Genomic DNA, 12,963 nt, shown 5'->3' with positions numbered 1-12,963 from the left:
ATAATTATATAGCGCTGGGTGAGGATTTTAAAATTATTACTATTTTTAATGATTTATTAGCTTGGAGTTTTTGTTTGTTTTTTTAGTCTAATGGAATGTATTCATGTGATAATGGGATGTACATACGAAGCAATTAACTAAAACTTGTCCAATATAGAGGTACATTTTATAATTAGCAAATAAAGTTTCCGACCTAATAAAGCTTTTAACAAAGGCGACGTACCATTTGGTCCGCCAAGCAAATAAAATTAGTTTAGATTTCCTAATTTATGTCAAACAAAGTAGGACCAAATTGAAATATGAATATTCAAAATTTAAAAATAAATAAATAGAGTTCAGACAACTAACATCTAACCACTACTATAAAAAGTTAATGGAAACATGCCCCACTGATATTGTAATTTGCAGGTGTAGAGACAAAATGTTTATATGTCATCTTTGTGTATACTCGTTTTAGTATAAAATATACTTACTTTACTTTCATTTTCTACGAACTCTCTTTTTTTGGTCAACCAGCTAAAGATTCTCTTTATATTAGATAACCACATAATTAGAACCCAAAGATGAATCTTAAGCAGTTTTTATTCATTTATGCAATGATATTAAATCAAACTCAACCCTTGAAAAAAATAGATTTCTTATCTTCTTAGATTTATAAGAAAATCTAAGAGCATGTTTGATGGAGCTTTTATGGTGATGTTATTTCTTAACTTTTAATTAATTTCTTTTTAGTTAAAAATTAAGAGATGGGTTCTTATATTCTGTTAAGAACCTCACATTAAGAACTTCCATTAAATATGTTAACTAAAAAAGTTAAGAAACAGATTCTTATATTCCGCTAATAATCTAATCCTAAGAATCCTCAATAATCATTGCTCTAATGTTCTCAACAATACCCAAAAATTGAGAATCAGCATCACGACAGGTCACGTCGGTCCACCTTTATAAATAAATCTCAGTATATGTGATGATTACACCATTAGCTGAATTTGGAACAACACCCGGAAAGTAAAAAGAACTAGTGATCAGTATTAAAAAGTCAACGCCTTTGTTATGCATATTCCAACTAATAACACTTTCCCCTAGGGTTCCTCTAAATAATCGAGTTGGTGTTGTAATAGATGTTTGCCACTGATTCACCGAATCATCTTTCACGAATTCGGCAAATACAGCCGCATATAATTACTCGTTGTTAAGGGAAATATAAAAAAGGCTTCTCGCCATGCCGTGCGTCGGCATATGATAAAATGATATATAGCCATATCATGTGCAAGTTGCTTGTTGCTACCATCATTTAATTTAAGAACGTATTACTGAAGAAAACTAACTAAAAAAGATCATATAATTTGCCTTGTTGCCACGATTAGTATAGGGGTCAGTTAGTTAATTGTGGAGATTGAATAAGAAAATATTATCTACTCTAACCAAGTAGGTACGTACGTTAATTAAGGACATTTACTTAAAGCCTTAAACTATACAATGACACTGTATGTACTGCGAGTATCATCATCGTGTACATATTTTGCGTTGATGCCAGCTCGTCTTACCATGATTACACAACACACGGGATTTTATGATTCTGCAAATTCTTTTGTGGGTTCGTGCGCACATGCGTTTTTGCTCATAGCGATGCATACTCCTATCTGCAATAATACAGCTAATAGCATTATTAAATGTTTTGGTACTGAAATGAAAAAGGATGAATAATGGTAGTTTTATGTCACGCATTTGCTAAACTAAACCTTGATGTAATAAAATTCTGAATGAAAATAGTATCGTCATAGCTAATCATAGTATTTCTACATAAGAATAATATTTTAATAATTATTTTAAACATATAATTTTTTCTTAAATGATACTATCTCCGAATAAAAATGTATATTTTTTTAAGGTAATTCATACATATTAAAAAAAAATTATTTTTGTCTACTACGGACTTTTTAATTAGTTTAAAATTTTATTCGATTGTCAATAAAATTTAACCACTTGCATTTTTGTTCATATCTTATTTTAAAACTAATACATTAATCAAAAATAGAACATCATATATTTATATACATGAAAAAGAGCTAAAACATCATACATTTGGAGTGTACCTTAGATCTATTATTGTTTTTTCTCTCAAAATTCACAGGTTTTGAACTAACAATAAATGTTAAATGAAAGATTATTATTAATCCCAAGGATTCTACTGTTTTTTCAACTGCTTCTGTAAAGGTGAAGAACTAAAAGGAGGAAATAAAATAAAAATGGAAAAATAAGGAAGATAAATTGAAGCAATATTAAAAAAGAAAAGGAAAACCATATTTACTCTTCTCATCTGTTCTCTCTCTCTCTCTCCACCGCCAATCTCATTAAAGTCTCTCTTTTTCTCTCTCTCTCTTTCTCTCCGCCGATGGTAAACGACGGCGACTCTCACCGCAACTAAAAGGGGCAACAAAACAGTCGCAAAATGGCGGAGGAAGACGTGTCGCGCAATTTCCGAGCCCTGGTGGAGAACGCGGACCGCAAGTTCGCGAGAATCCGCGATCTCCCGGCCTTCGGGCGAGCGCAGAGCCACTACTTCCACAAGGTCTTCAAGGCCTACATGAAGCTCTGGAATTACCAGCAGTCCCACAGGCCCAAGCTCGTCGCGTCGGGGCTGAACCGGTGGGAGATCGGCGAGATCGCGAGCCGGATTGGGCAGCTCTACTTCAGCCAGTACATGAGGACCAGCGAGGCTCGCTTCCTCCTCGAGTCCTACGTCTTCTACGAGGCCATTCTCAAGCGGAGGTACTTCGAGGAAGGGGAGGAGAGGAAGGATCTCAGCGCGAGGTCCAAGGAGCTGAGGTTCTACGCGAGGTTCTTGCTCGTTGCGTTGATTGTTGATCGGAGGGAGATGGTTTTGCACTTGGCTGAGAAGCTTAGGGCTTTGGTTGATGACAGCAAGTCTAGTTTTAGGGTAAAAGATTCAATCTTTGATTTGCCCTTTTGAGAATTGAGCCTCTGGTTGAATAAAGTTTTGATCTTTTGGTGCAGGAGACCAACTTTAAGGAGTGGAGGATAGTTGTGCAAGAGATCACTCGGTTTACTAAAGCTGACGTGGACTTAACTTATGTCAGGCCGCTTCGTTACTGCGCTATGCTTGATTCCTATCCAGCTTCTCAGACGTACCTTGCGAGGTTCCACGCTAAGAAGCTGTTCAAGTTTCGTGATGCTCTATTAGCTAGCTATCACCGTAACGAGGTAAGCAACCACTGTTTCTTTTTATGGAACCTAAGAGTCATATCTCTTATATGGGTGCGTTTCCTTAGGTGAAATACGCTGAAGTGACGTTGGATACGTATAGAATGATGCAGTGTTTAGAGTGGGAGCCTAGTGGGTCTTTTTATCAGAAGCGTCCTGTTGAGACGAAAGAGAATGGTTTTGTGGTTGATCATACGTTAACATCTGGGATTATAGATATGAAATTGGCTGCTGATATGGCTGATCCTTCGTTACCTCCTAATCCTAGGAAAGCTGTTCTTTATCGTCCCACAGTGTCCCACTTGCTTGCGGTGAGTTTTTTTGTGTGCGTCATATAGGAAAAAAATCTTTAGGAGTTTCTGATTTTTTTTTGCCTTTATGTATGTTCAGGTCTTGGCAATGATATGTGATGAGCTCTCTCCAGAGTGTGTGATGCTGATATATCTATCTGCTTCAGGTTAGTTTTTTTTTTTTTGTCACTTTGGAACTTCTTGATGTTAACATGGTGACGGTTATCCAGGTGGTCCTGCTGCTCGTGAGAATGTTGCGCAACCGGAGAACGCTGTCGGTTCAAGCAGAACATCAAAAAGCAAGGTGCTTGGCCGAGCTTCCCAAGAACAGAAGAGTTATAAGTCAGAACCTCATAGCAATGGACACAAATCTTCTGGGGGTTATTATGATGATTATCTTTGGTTAGGTCCTAGAGGAGGCTCTGGTACGTTGTTTTCCTCGTATTTGGATCCAGAGAGCAGACATTTCTTATTCACTCACTGTTTTTTTTTCTTCAGGTTCAAACAACCTTTACCCTGGTGATCTAATCCCTTTTACAAGGAAACCGCTTTTCTTGGTCATTGATAGCGACACTAGCCGAGCATTCAAGGCAGGTTTGTCCTAACTTAGTCTTATCATTCTCTCAGGAGATTCATATAGTTGTTCTTTGTCACTGTGCGATATTGGCTGACGAATTGGGAGCTACAGGTTTTGAATGGTACAGAGAGAGGAGAGCCTGTTGCTCTACTTCTTTCTCCTCTGAAGCCATCTTTGGAGAACCCATCATCTGCTGATGATACAGCAGCAGCACTAAACGGAAGTCAGTTTACTTTTTTCTTGACAGCTCCTTTACAGGCATTCTGTCAAATGCTGGGCCTCTCGAACTCGGATCCCGAACCTGTAAGTACCTTTAAATGAGGCAAAGCATATGTTATCATGATGTGGTGGCATTGCTTCTTACCATCTTGATCACATATCTTCAGGAGGTTTATGATGAAGCAGAGAGCATACTATCTGCTTCTTTCTCTGAGTGGGAAACGATCCTCTTGACTTCCAAAGTCTTGAATCTAGTCTGGGCTCAGGTCTTGCCTGATCAGTTCTTGAGACGGCTGATTCTCAGGTGAGTCTTATTTTTTCAAAGTTTTGGGAATCATAACCACACAAGGCAGCTTCTCTAATATTACCTTGGTTGTTGTGTAGATTCATATTCTGCCGGTCTGTACTCACTTCCTTGAGCCGCACAGAGAATGATGACCCGTATTTACCACAATGCCACCCAAGTCTCCCAGATTCGCTCTCACCGGTGTCTAAAACGGTGCAGTCCACAGTAGAACGGCTAGCTGATCACTTGGGTGTTGCCAAATCTTTCCACTTCAACAAGACATAAAAACTAGAGAAACCTATGAGCCTCTCTCTCACTCTCTATCTCCATCTCTGTGGTTGGAGGTTGGTAGGTGGAATAGGTTGTATGTTCACTTTTTTTTTATAGAAAAAGTCTGTATTTTTTTAGGGTATAAAGGAAGTGTAATTTGGAGATTGAATTTTTTTTCTTTCTAGTTTTGATGATTCTTTAGTTTTGTGTTGTTCTTTGTAAAAGATTAGAACCCAGGTAATAATTTACTAGTCTCTTTTCCTTCTCTCTTCTCAGGATGGTTTGTTTTGTGTATCTGAGGATATGAGGTAAAACTCTGCATTGCATAAATAAAAGTGTGTCATTGTTTCTTTATGATCATGATGTTTAGTATTGACTCGGTATTAGGGGTGGGCGTTCGGGTTCGGATCGGGTATTTCGGATTTTCGGGTATTTCGGTATAGAGGTGTAGAACCCGTTCGGGTATTTCTGTACTTCGGATCGGGTTCGGGTATTTTTAGTTCGGATTCGGTTATTTCGGATCGGGTTCGGATATTTAGATTTTGAAAAAAAAAAAAAAAATTTCATTTCTCATGTTTCTTGTATTTAAAAGTATAACTTTCAGTTAACTATTTTTTTATTTTTAATAGATTGAATGGTTAATAGATTTGGACATAACATTTTAAAACTAAAAAAAACATTAATTTAGTTATTTTTAAAAAACATTTGGATGTAACTTTTTGTTAATTTTTGAAATAAAAAACTTGACATGCATTTTAAGTGAATAGCAAATCACTTTTTTCCGTAATTGTATGTATATCATATGAACTTAAAGTATGTGTAGTATCAATATAAATATTTTATATAAAATAAGAGATGTAAACTAGAAATATAAAGGTTAATTATACATATGTTCGGTTATCTTCGGATATCCATTCAGGTTCGGGTATTATCCGTTCGGGTTAGGATATCCAATTTCTCCGTATTCAATACCCATTCGGGTATTTTGCTACTTCGGTTCGGATTTCGGTTCGGGTTTTTCGGATCGGGTTCGGGTGCCACTCCGGATATCGGGTAAAGTGCCCACCCCTAATGTTTACTCAACATTTGAGCTATAGAGAAGAAAGAAAAAAAAGATTGAAACTTAAAAAAGACCAAAATATTTTAAATAGCAAGGGAGAAGATCCTAGCCGTTTAAATATTGATGGTGTCTCCGTAAGATTGAATCTTAGCCATTGGTCTAATTTGTTAAACCAACCGGTTGATTTCGATTGTCTTCTAGTTCTACATATCTCGCGAGTGGAGAGGAGGAAACATGGCGGATTCCAGGTGTGTTTGGTTTCGTATAATTTTTTCAATCGGACTTGACCTCTTAGAGGTGTAGAGATTTCGAATGAATGAATGATCTGTTTTGGATAATCCGATGGAATGCAGATTGATTCATATCTGGGTATTGGTTTTAGCTCGATTGAAGTTATAAAATTCATGGCGAGAATTAGGATTTCGCTTTGATTTTGAGTTCCAGTAGTCATTTCGATATGCTTAGATTCTATTTGACCTCTGTTTTTCTCGAGTGCAGATAGACTTAGCAGCTCCTACTATCATAGCAAAGATCATTTTGATTTTAAATCCACAATCCGCGATGCTGCTAACACTAAAGCCCTTTGTGCCCATCACTCTAAAGCCTCGTTATTCATACATCATTCCTCATCACCATCATCATGTTAGTTTCTGCAAATCCCCGTTAAAGCTCAGAACGTATGCCCAAAATGGCGGTGGCAATAAGGAGTCTTCTGGTGGTGGTAACAGACCGGTTAATGATGAGGACGGTGATGATCCTAAGAAAGATGGGTTCCCTGGTTTCAGTTTCCGGTTGGGGGATCTACTGAAGCCGGATCAAGATAACTTTGCGGCCGTTGGATTAGCTGGAGTACTGACATGGGCTAGCCTTCAAGTCTTGTCGCAGCTCTTCTTCATCTCTTTTGCTATCCTTGTCGCTGCTCTCAAATATTCTTTCATCGCTGCGCTTCTCATTTTCATTCTCGTCACTCTCCTCTAGCTCTCTTGTAATGGCACGGATTGTAGAGTCTATAATAGCTCTTGCTACCATTGCTCTTTTTCTAGTGATTGATTTGAACAATTAGTAAAAACTAAAAAGACATGGGCTTGGTTCTGTTCTTTACAGACAACGTTTAAATTGTCTTCTTACATAACAATTAAGCAAGGATGTCTCAGAATCAATCGAAATTATTATGTCATTTAGACTATCTTATTCATAAGCAAAATCCAGAACATGTCTTTTTTTTTTATATCAAAGGTCTAGAAAAAAAAGAGAGATTACAAAAGACGATTTGCTACTTTTTAGATGACTTCTTCTTCGAGCTAACAACGACTTCCGGTTTAGGATGCTTCTCCGCTTCACTTGGTTCCAACCACTTGAGTGGATGACGGTTAAAGAATGGCCAGTTCGGCACCGTGATCAACGTCGTGACACCAACCCCTCCCGCGTAAATCAACATCATCGTCCTAAACGACGCCGTCGTGTAACCAACGACGAACGCCACAACGGCGGCGATCAAGAGCAGGATCTGCATCAGCTGCTCCGCTAGTTTCTGTCCTTGCCAATCCATAACTGAATCAACAACACCAACCAAAAACGATTAGATCCTTCGAACTGAATCCAGATTTACAAAAAAAAACACGAAATGCAATTGATAATCGCCGGATTCGAATCTACAAGAACAATAAGCAACAAACTAGAATCAGATCTCGTCAGAGAATCCATACCTGGGGAAATGATGCGAATCTTCTCGAAGGAAGTGAATCTGGGCGAAGAGGAAGATGACGACTCCGAAATTGGTTTTTAATGCAAAATAAACTAAACCGGAACGTAACGTGCCCGTAGGATTCTACAATTAATGGGCCTTATCTTTAAGCCCATTATATTTCTACATCAGAACGGTTGATGTCATCGATCCGTGACGTTTAGAATTCGACCAATAGAAATCAACCACGTAGGATTAGCGATCCTCGTCAAACGTGTAAACGGTAGATCTGAACCGTTGACTGGCTGAGAGAAAACACATATTGTGGTATTTTAGTCGGTACGATTAAGAAACACGAGAAACACACCGATGAGCGATAACAACCGTCGGATCGTCAACTTGCTTTTGACATCGTTGCCTATAAATAAAATATCAACAGCCCTACACGCGAGATTACTTTCATTATTTTCCCTTTTCGAGATCGGAGCACTAATTTGAATTCAGAGAAGCGAAAGCGACGCAGAGAAGGTAAAAGTTCTTTTCCCGAATCCTCAGATTGTTTCTTCGTTAAGCTTCGGTAGTCGTTTGATTAGCCGATTCGTCTTCTGGATTTAGATTGTAGGTTAAGGAGGAATGATTTCGCTATAGATTGTTAATTTAGGTTTAAACCTTATTGATGATTTGTTGATTTATCGATTAAAATGGTCATGGTGTAAATCTTAGTATTGTTTGAATGGTTTTCAGATGGCTCGTACCAAGCAGACCGCTCGTAAGTCTACCGGAGGAAAGGCCCCGAGGAAGCAGCTTGCTACTAAGGTATGGACTCTCTCTCTCTCTCACGTTTGATCTGTGTCAGCTTAACAAACACATTGTAGAGATTTTAGGTTTTAAACGGATGATTTTCAATATTTACAGGCCGCTCGTAAGTCTGCACCAACCACCGGAGGAGTCAAGAAGCCACATCGTTACAGACCTGGAACTGTTGCTCTTCGGTATGTTATATGTTTATCCCACAATTGAATATATATTTAGTTTTGTGATTGATCTTTGGTTGTTGTTGGTAGTGAGATCCGTAAGTACCAGAAGAGTACTGAGCTGTTGATCAGGAAGCTTCCTTTCCAGAGGCTTGTTCGTGAGATTGCTCAGGATTTCAAGGTAACTGTGCTTGTTCCACTATTGTAAATTGTTCGTGTTCATTGGTTGTGTGATCCTTGATTCATATTTGATCTTTGTGATTTTGCAGACTGACCTGCGTTTCCAGAGCCATGCGGTGCTAGCACTCCAGGAGGCAGCTGAAGCATACCTTGTGGGACTCTTTGAGGACACTAACCTGTGCGCCATTCACGCCAAGCGTGTGACCATCATGCCCAAGGACATCCAGCTCGCTCGCAGGATCAGAGGAGAGCGTGCTTAAGTGTTGTGTTGTTCGTTTCGTTGGGTCCTATTATGTGAATGTTGGGGTTTGTTCTCTAAATAGACGTAGCTGGATTTTAGATAATGGTCTTTTAAGAAGGCCTTTGGTATTAGTAAGACTTGGAAACAATGATGGTTTGTTGGTTTTTTCTTATTTTCTTGTCCCAGTATGATTTGCTTTTGTGTATTTGCAGCTACGTGTTTTGTGAACCTTTCGTTGTTGATTCTCATTTCTAAAACAATTAGTATTTTGAAGTTTAATGACTTTTTTCATTATATCTTTTTATTGGTTATGAGTTTATGCACCGGCTTAGCTTTGCAAACTGTAAAACCAAATAAACCATTTGTACATATTACCTCGCGTAATTAGTCCGTGTGAGCGTAATTAAGACAAATCACAAGAAACACACAGATGGCAACTTTGCTTTGCTGTTTTGGTAGTGGATCAAACTCTTTCTCTTGCTGTGTAAGGGAGAGGTCAAATTACTAGTCCTAATGTTATTTTCTTCCAGTTGTTATCTCACCATTCTAAAGTTTCAATATCTCATGTGTTTTGTCAACAGCTATAGAAGACTCTGTGTGATGTTATATATTTGACCTTTATTATAATATCAGATTATGAAAGTAAAATGAGTGAATGGTTGGCAAGGAGAAAACCATCATCTTTGGAAATAATAGTCCGAATTGATCGGCTCTCGTTTATTTTGTTGCCGATAAAAAACAAATCTTTCCGCTACAAAAAAGGAAGTAACGTTATTACTTTTGACCAATAGATTTTTCTCCAACCCCTTCAAATAAATTCTCTAATCAAAATCCAAGACTTGGCTCTTCTTTTATAATAAAAAAACAAAAAAAAACATTGATAATCGTCAAATGGGAGAAGTTGACGAGAAACCATCTATTGACGCAGCCTCTCCAAGGTTCCATTCATCAAACAAAGTCGCTGATATAAATACAGAGCTTTCCAAGATGAAAGCCTCTTCTCTCGAAAGCGACGTCGTTTCCTTAAAAGCCGCGCTCTCGGAGAAAGACGCCTTGTTGAAGAATCTCCAAACCGAGGTCGAGAGATCCAAAGAAACAGAGAAGAAGCTCCTCTCTTCGTTAGAAGACCAATCACGAGAGCTAGAAGAATCCAAAGCAGAGATCGCTTCGTTAAAAGAGAGGATCGACGGATCTTTCCACAGCCAAGACTCGAGCGAAGACGACAGCTCGGTTCAAGACTCCGACATCGAGTCCTTAAAGATCGAGATGGCGCAGGCTCACGACGCCGCGGAGGCTTCTTCTTTGAAAGTATCCGACTTGCTCGAGGAGATAAAGGCTGTCAAGAACGAGCTTAAAGAAGCTACCGAAGCTGAGATGACGAGCAAGAAGGCGATGGATGATCTTGCCTTGGCGTTGAAGGAAGTAGCCACCGACGCTAGCCAGGCTAAAGAGAAGCTCGCGGCTGTTGAAACAGAGCTAACGGCTGCGAGGTTAGACTCCAAGGAGTGGAAGGAGAAGCACGAGGAGGTTAAGAAAGAAGCTGAGCTGCTCAAGAACACGAGCGAGAGGTTACGTATCGAAGCGGAGGAGTCTCTAACGGCTTGGAACGGGAAGGAGTCTGTGTTTGTTAGTATCATCAAGAGAGGAGAAGACGAGAAGAGTTCTCTTCTCGATGAGAACAATAGGTTGCTTGTGGCGCTCGTGGCGGCTGAGAATCTCGGGAAGAAGGCTAAGGACGAGAATCAGAAGGTTAGAGATATACTCAAGCAAGCGATAAGCGAAGCTAACGTGGCGAAAGAGGCGGCGGGGATCGCTAGGGCTGAGAATTCGAATTTGAAAGATGCCTTGCTGGACAAGGAAGAGGAGTTGGGTGATGCTATGCGTGAGATTGAGAGGGTTAAGGTGAATGAGTGTGTTGCTAATGAGAATGTGAAGAAGCTGAAGAAGGTTTTGTCTGAGTTCGAGGTGGCTATGGAGGAAGAGAGGCATAGGAGCTTGAGCAGGCAAGACTCGTTGCAGAAGGAGGTTGAAGTTAGGGTTGAGGAGAAGGAAGAGGAGAAGAAGGAGAAGAAGAAAGAGAAGAAGGAGAAGAAGAGAGAGCATAATAGACAAGATCATATCGATAAGAAGATGATTGGTAAGACGTGTAGCTTTAGTCTCATGAAGCTAGCCCACGCTCACAACCATCACCACCATCACAAGCACAAGGTGTCTGTGGAGGAAGAGACGGCCAAAGGGCAGGGAGATACTAGTCATCATACGGATGATAGCGGCGAAGGGAACTCTCCGAGTTCGGATTCGTATCTGTTCAAGGGCTCGATCTTTGACGTGGCGGAGACGCCACATGCTGGAGGGGCGCAGACGCATCACAAGAGGAGGTCGTCGTGCACGTTTTTGGAGGAGGTGGAGACGATTAATCCGGAGGATTTGGAGAGTTTGGAGGAAGGGGAGTTGAATGATAAAGGAGCGGTGGCGGCGGCGAGGAAGAAGAAGGCGTTTATACGGAGGTTTGGGGATCTTTTGGTTAGGAGGAAGAGTTTGAGCTTCTCGCATAAGAAGGAGTCTTCTACTGATTCGCAGGATAAGCAGCAGCAGCCTCAGACGCCTACGTCACCGTCTCTGCCTCAACCGCCTTTGTCTCCTGAGCCTTGAAGACCAATGTGTTTGATATGTTTTTGCATTTTGATACGACATTCTTGTTTGTGTTTTTACTTTCTACAGGTTGAGTTTGCGTGAATCTTTTTTTTGTCTGTACATAAACAAACCATAACGAGTTCGTATATGTTTGTTGTAATAAGGATTTGATCATTTTAATCTGCAATGTTTTTGTCTTTTCCTGTAACGTTTGAATCAAAAGGCAAAAGCTTGTGAAATGTGAACTAAGGCATTGTGATCAATCAGGTTCTCTGTTACCGGTTTGATTAATCCGGTTCAATGTGGTTAAAGTGCAACTTACAATAGAAAGATTCCTATACATAAGAAAATGATATCACTTTATTCAAATGTAGAAAGTAAGATTCAATTTGTTTTGTTATAAACAAGTTGAAACAACATTTCTTTCGTAATTGTCAGTACCACTATCAAAATTTTCAGTGCAAATGCCTGTGGTGGTATTGCACTTTTATCACTTGCTTCATGCTATGTGTATTTGGCCACTTACCCAATTTGGCTTAGTGATTCTGCTATTCGCTTTATCAAAGGCATTAACTTCCATAAGTTCGTGATATCTGAAAAAAAAATATTAAATGTGAAACAGTGAAATATACAGCTAAATAAAATTTTAATACATTTATACGTATGTATGATGATATTATTAGAGTACGATATCTTGAGAAAATAATAATAACATATGAAGGAAAGGATAGGTATATAATAACATGATGATGTCTATATTTCTTGGCCATATCACAAGAGATCACTGTGAGGATTTGCTGAGCTGTTCCGGTCGAAAAGGTGGCTATAAACGGATTTGCTATTTTCGATTATTTTTAAATTATGCTTAATTTGAGAAATGTAAGATGCTTAAGCAAGAAAGGATTACGCTAAGAACAACAGAAGTATCAGAGATAGTTTATTTGAGAGAAAATCACAAAGATATTTAGGGTTTACCATTCTTAAATTAAAACAAAACTATAGGTTTCAGTAATCAATTAAAATATTTATTTGCTTTTTTAAAATATCATGTTAGAATACTTATTAGCTATCACAATGATGTGCTGGTAGATATGTGTGGCATTCGAAATGTAACTAAAATCAACGCACGTCAGTATAATTCAGCAGTTGACCTGTTAAACCAGCTTAGTATAATTAGATAAGTTCATTTATTTATTTATAATACTATCTATATGAGTTTGTTGATGTTTTATTGGCTTGCGGAAAAGCATTACGAATCTAAAATGTATGCCATCATTGTCACAGCTAAGAAAAAATTGGTGTTTATCTTTTTGAAAATAGATA

General features: G+C 38.9%; 5 protein-coding genes across 7 annotated transcripts; 4 read left to right on the top strand and 1 right to left on the bottom strand.

Moving 5' to 3' along the window:
- Nucleotides 1-2,301: 2,301 nt before the first annotated feature.
- On the top strand, nucleotides 2,302-5,221 carry LOC106435092 (protein SCAI-like). Of its 2 annotated transcripts, none has more exons than XM_013875966.3 (9): nucleotides 2,302-2,941; nucleotides 3,019-3,225; nucleotides 3,294-3,536; nucleotides 3,616-3,682; nucleotides 3,746-3,940; nucleotides 4,014-4,105; nucleotides 4,204-4,395; nucleotides 4,479-4,615; nucleotides 4,696-5,221. In XM_013875966.3, exons 1-9 carry the CDS (start codon nucleotides 2,453-2,455, stop codon nucleotides 4,880-4,882), a joined length of 1,809 nt encoding a protein of 602 aa, XP_013731420.2. In that variant the 5' UTR covers nucleotides 2,302-2,452; the 3' UTR covers nucleotides 4,883-5,221. The 2 variants fall into 2 exon arrangements, 1 of the variants encoding a protein (XP_013731420.2); XR_007339068.1 differs by having other exon boundaries at nucleotides 2,303-2,941; nucleotides 4,014-4,109.
- Nucleotides 5,222-5,923: 702 nt separating this feature from the next.
- LOC106435388 lies at nucleotides 5,924-7,043 on the top strand. Of its 2 annotated transcripts, none has more exons than XM_013876369.3 (2): nucleotides 5,924-6,175; nucleotides 6,426-7,043. In XM_013876369.3, the coding sequence occupies exons 1-2, from the start codon at nucleotides 5,939-5,941 to the stop codon at nucleotides 6,903-6,905; spliced, it is 717 nt and encodes a 238-aa protein (XP_013731823.2). In that variant the 5' UTR covers nucleotides 5,924-5,938; the 3' UTR covers nucleotides 6,906-7,043. The 2 variants fall into 2 exon arrangements, with proteins under 2 accessions (XP_013731823.2, XP_013731756.2); XM_013876302.3 differs by having other exon boundaries at nucleotides 6,146-6,296.
- A 40-nt stretch (nucleotides 7,044-7,083) lies between these two features.
- On the bottom strand, nucleotides 7,084-7,704 carry LOC106435624 (signal peptidase complex subunit 1-like). The gene is made up of 2 exons (XM_013876561.3): nucleotides 7,634-7,704; nucleotides 7,084-7,478 (listed from the first exon to the last, which is right to left on the bottom strand). Exon 2 carries the CDS (start codon nucleotides 7,474-7,476, stop codon nucleotides 7,201-7,203), a length of 276 nt encoding a protein of 91 aa, XP_013732015.1. The 5' UTR covers nucleotides 7,477-7,478; nucleotides 7,634-7,704; the 3' UTR covers nucleotides 7,084-7,200.
- A 262-nt stretch (nucleotides 7,705-7,966) lies between these two features.
- Nucleotides 7,967-9,285, top strand: LOC106435535 (histone H3.3). The gene is made up of 5 exons (XM_013876470.3): nucleotides 7,967-8,139; nucleotides 8,356-8,427; nucleotides 8,527-8,603; nucleotides 8,676-8,766; nucleotides 8,855-9,285. Exons 2-5 carry the CDS (start codon nucleotides 8,356-8,358, stop codon nucleotides 9,023-9,025), a joined length of 411 nt encoding a protein of 136 aa, XP_013731924.1. The 5' UTR covers nucleotides 7,967-8,139; the 3' UTR covers nucleotides 9,026-9,285.
- Nucleotides 9,286-9,604: 319 nt separating this feature from the next.
- On the top strand, nucleotides 9,605-11,842 carry LOC106435007 (WEB family protein At5g16730, chloroplastic). Its single transcript, XM_013875888.3, has one exon. The coding sequence runs from the start codon at nucleotides 9,898-9,900 to the stop codon at nucleotides 11,656-11,658; it is 1,761 nt and encodes a 586-aa protein (XP_013731342.2). The 5' UTR covers nucleotides 9,605-9,897; the 3' UTR covers nucleotides 11,659-11,842.
- Nucleotides 11,843-12,963: the final 1,121 nt, after the last annotated feature.

The sequence above is a fragment of the Brassica napus genome, chromosome A1, assembly GCF_020379485.1.
Source record: "Brassica napus cultivar Da-Ae chromosome A1, Da-Ae, whole genome shotgun sequence".
NCBI lineage: Eukaryota > Viridiplantae > Streptophyta > Magnoliopsida > Brassicales > Brassicaceae > Brassica > Brassica napus.
Note: the sequence above shows the minus strand (reverse complement) of the source record. Positions and strands in the feature narration are given on the sequence as shown.

Bases quoted from the DNA above. Each gene is read 5' to 3' on its own strand.
- LOC106435092 (XM_013875966.3), top strand. From the start codon at position 2,453: ATGGCGGAGGAAGACGTGTCGCGCAATTTCCGAGCCCTGGTGGAGAAC. The intron at 3,226-3,293 runs GTAAGCAACCAC...GCGTTTCCTTAG, and splicing joins CTAGCTATCACCGTAACGAG to GTGAAATACGCTGAAGTGAC. The intron at 3,537-3,615 runs GTGAGTTTTTTT...ATGTATGTTCAG, and splicing joins CAGTGTCCCACTTGCTTGCG to GTCTTGGCAATGATATGTGA.
- LOC106435388 (XM_013876369.3), top strand. From the start codon at position 5,939: ATGTTTACTCAACATTTGAGCTATAGAGAAGAAAGAAAAAAAAGATTG. The intron at 6,176-6,425 runs GTGTGTTTGGTT...TCTCGAGTGCAG, and splicing joins GGAAACATGGCGGATTCCAG to ATAGACTTAGCAGCTCCTAC.
- LOC106435624 (XM_013876561.3), bottom strand. From the start codon at position 7,476: ATGGATTGGCAAGGACAGAAACTAGCGGAGCAGCTGATGCAGATCCTG.
- LOC106435535 (XM_013876470.3), top strand. From the start codon at position 8,356: ATGGCTCGTACCAAGCAGACCGCTCGTAAGTCTACCGGAGGAAAGGCC. The intron at 8,604-8,675 runs GTATGTTATATG...TGTTGTTGGTAG, and splicing joins CCTGGAACTGTTGCTCTTCG to TGAGATCCGTAAGTACCAGA. The intron at 8,767-8,854 runs GTAACTGTGCTT...GTGATTTTGCAG, and splicing joins AGATTGCTCAGGATTTCAAG to ACTGACCTGCGTTTCCAGAG.
- LOC106435007 (XM_013875888.3), top strand. From the start codon at position 9,898: ATGGGAGAAGTTGACGAGAAACCATCTATTGACGCAGCCTCTCCAAGG.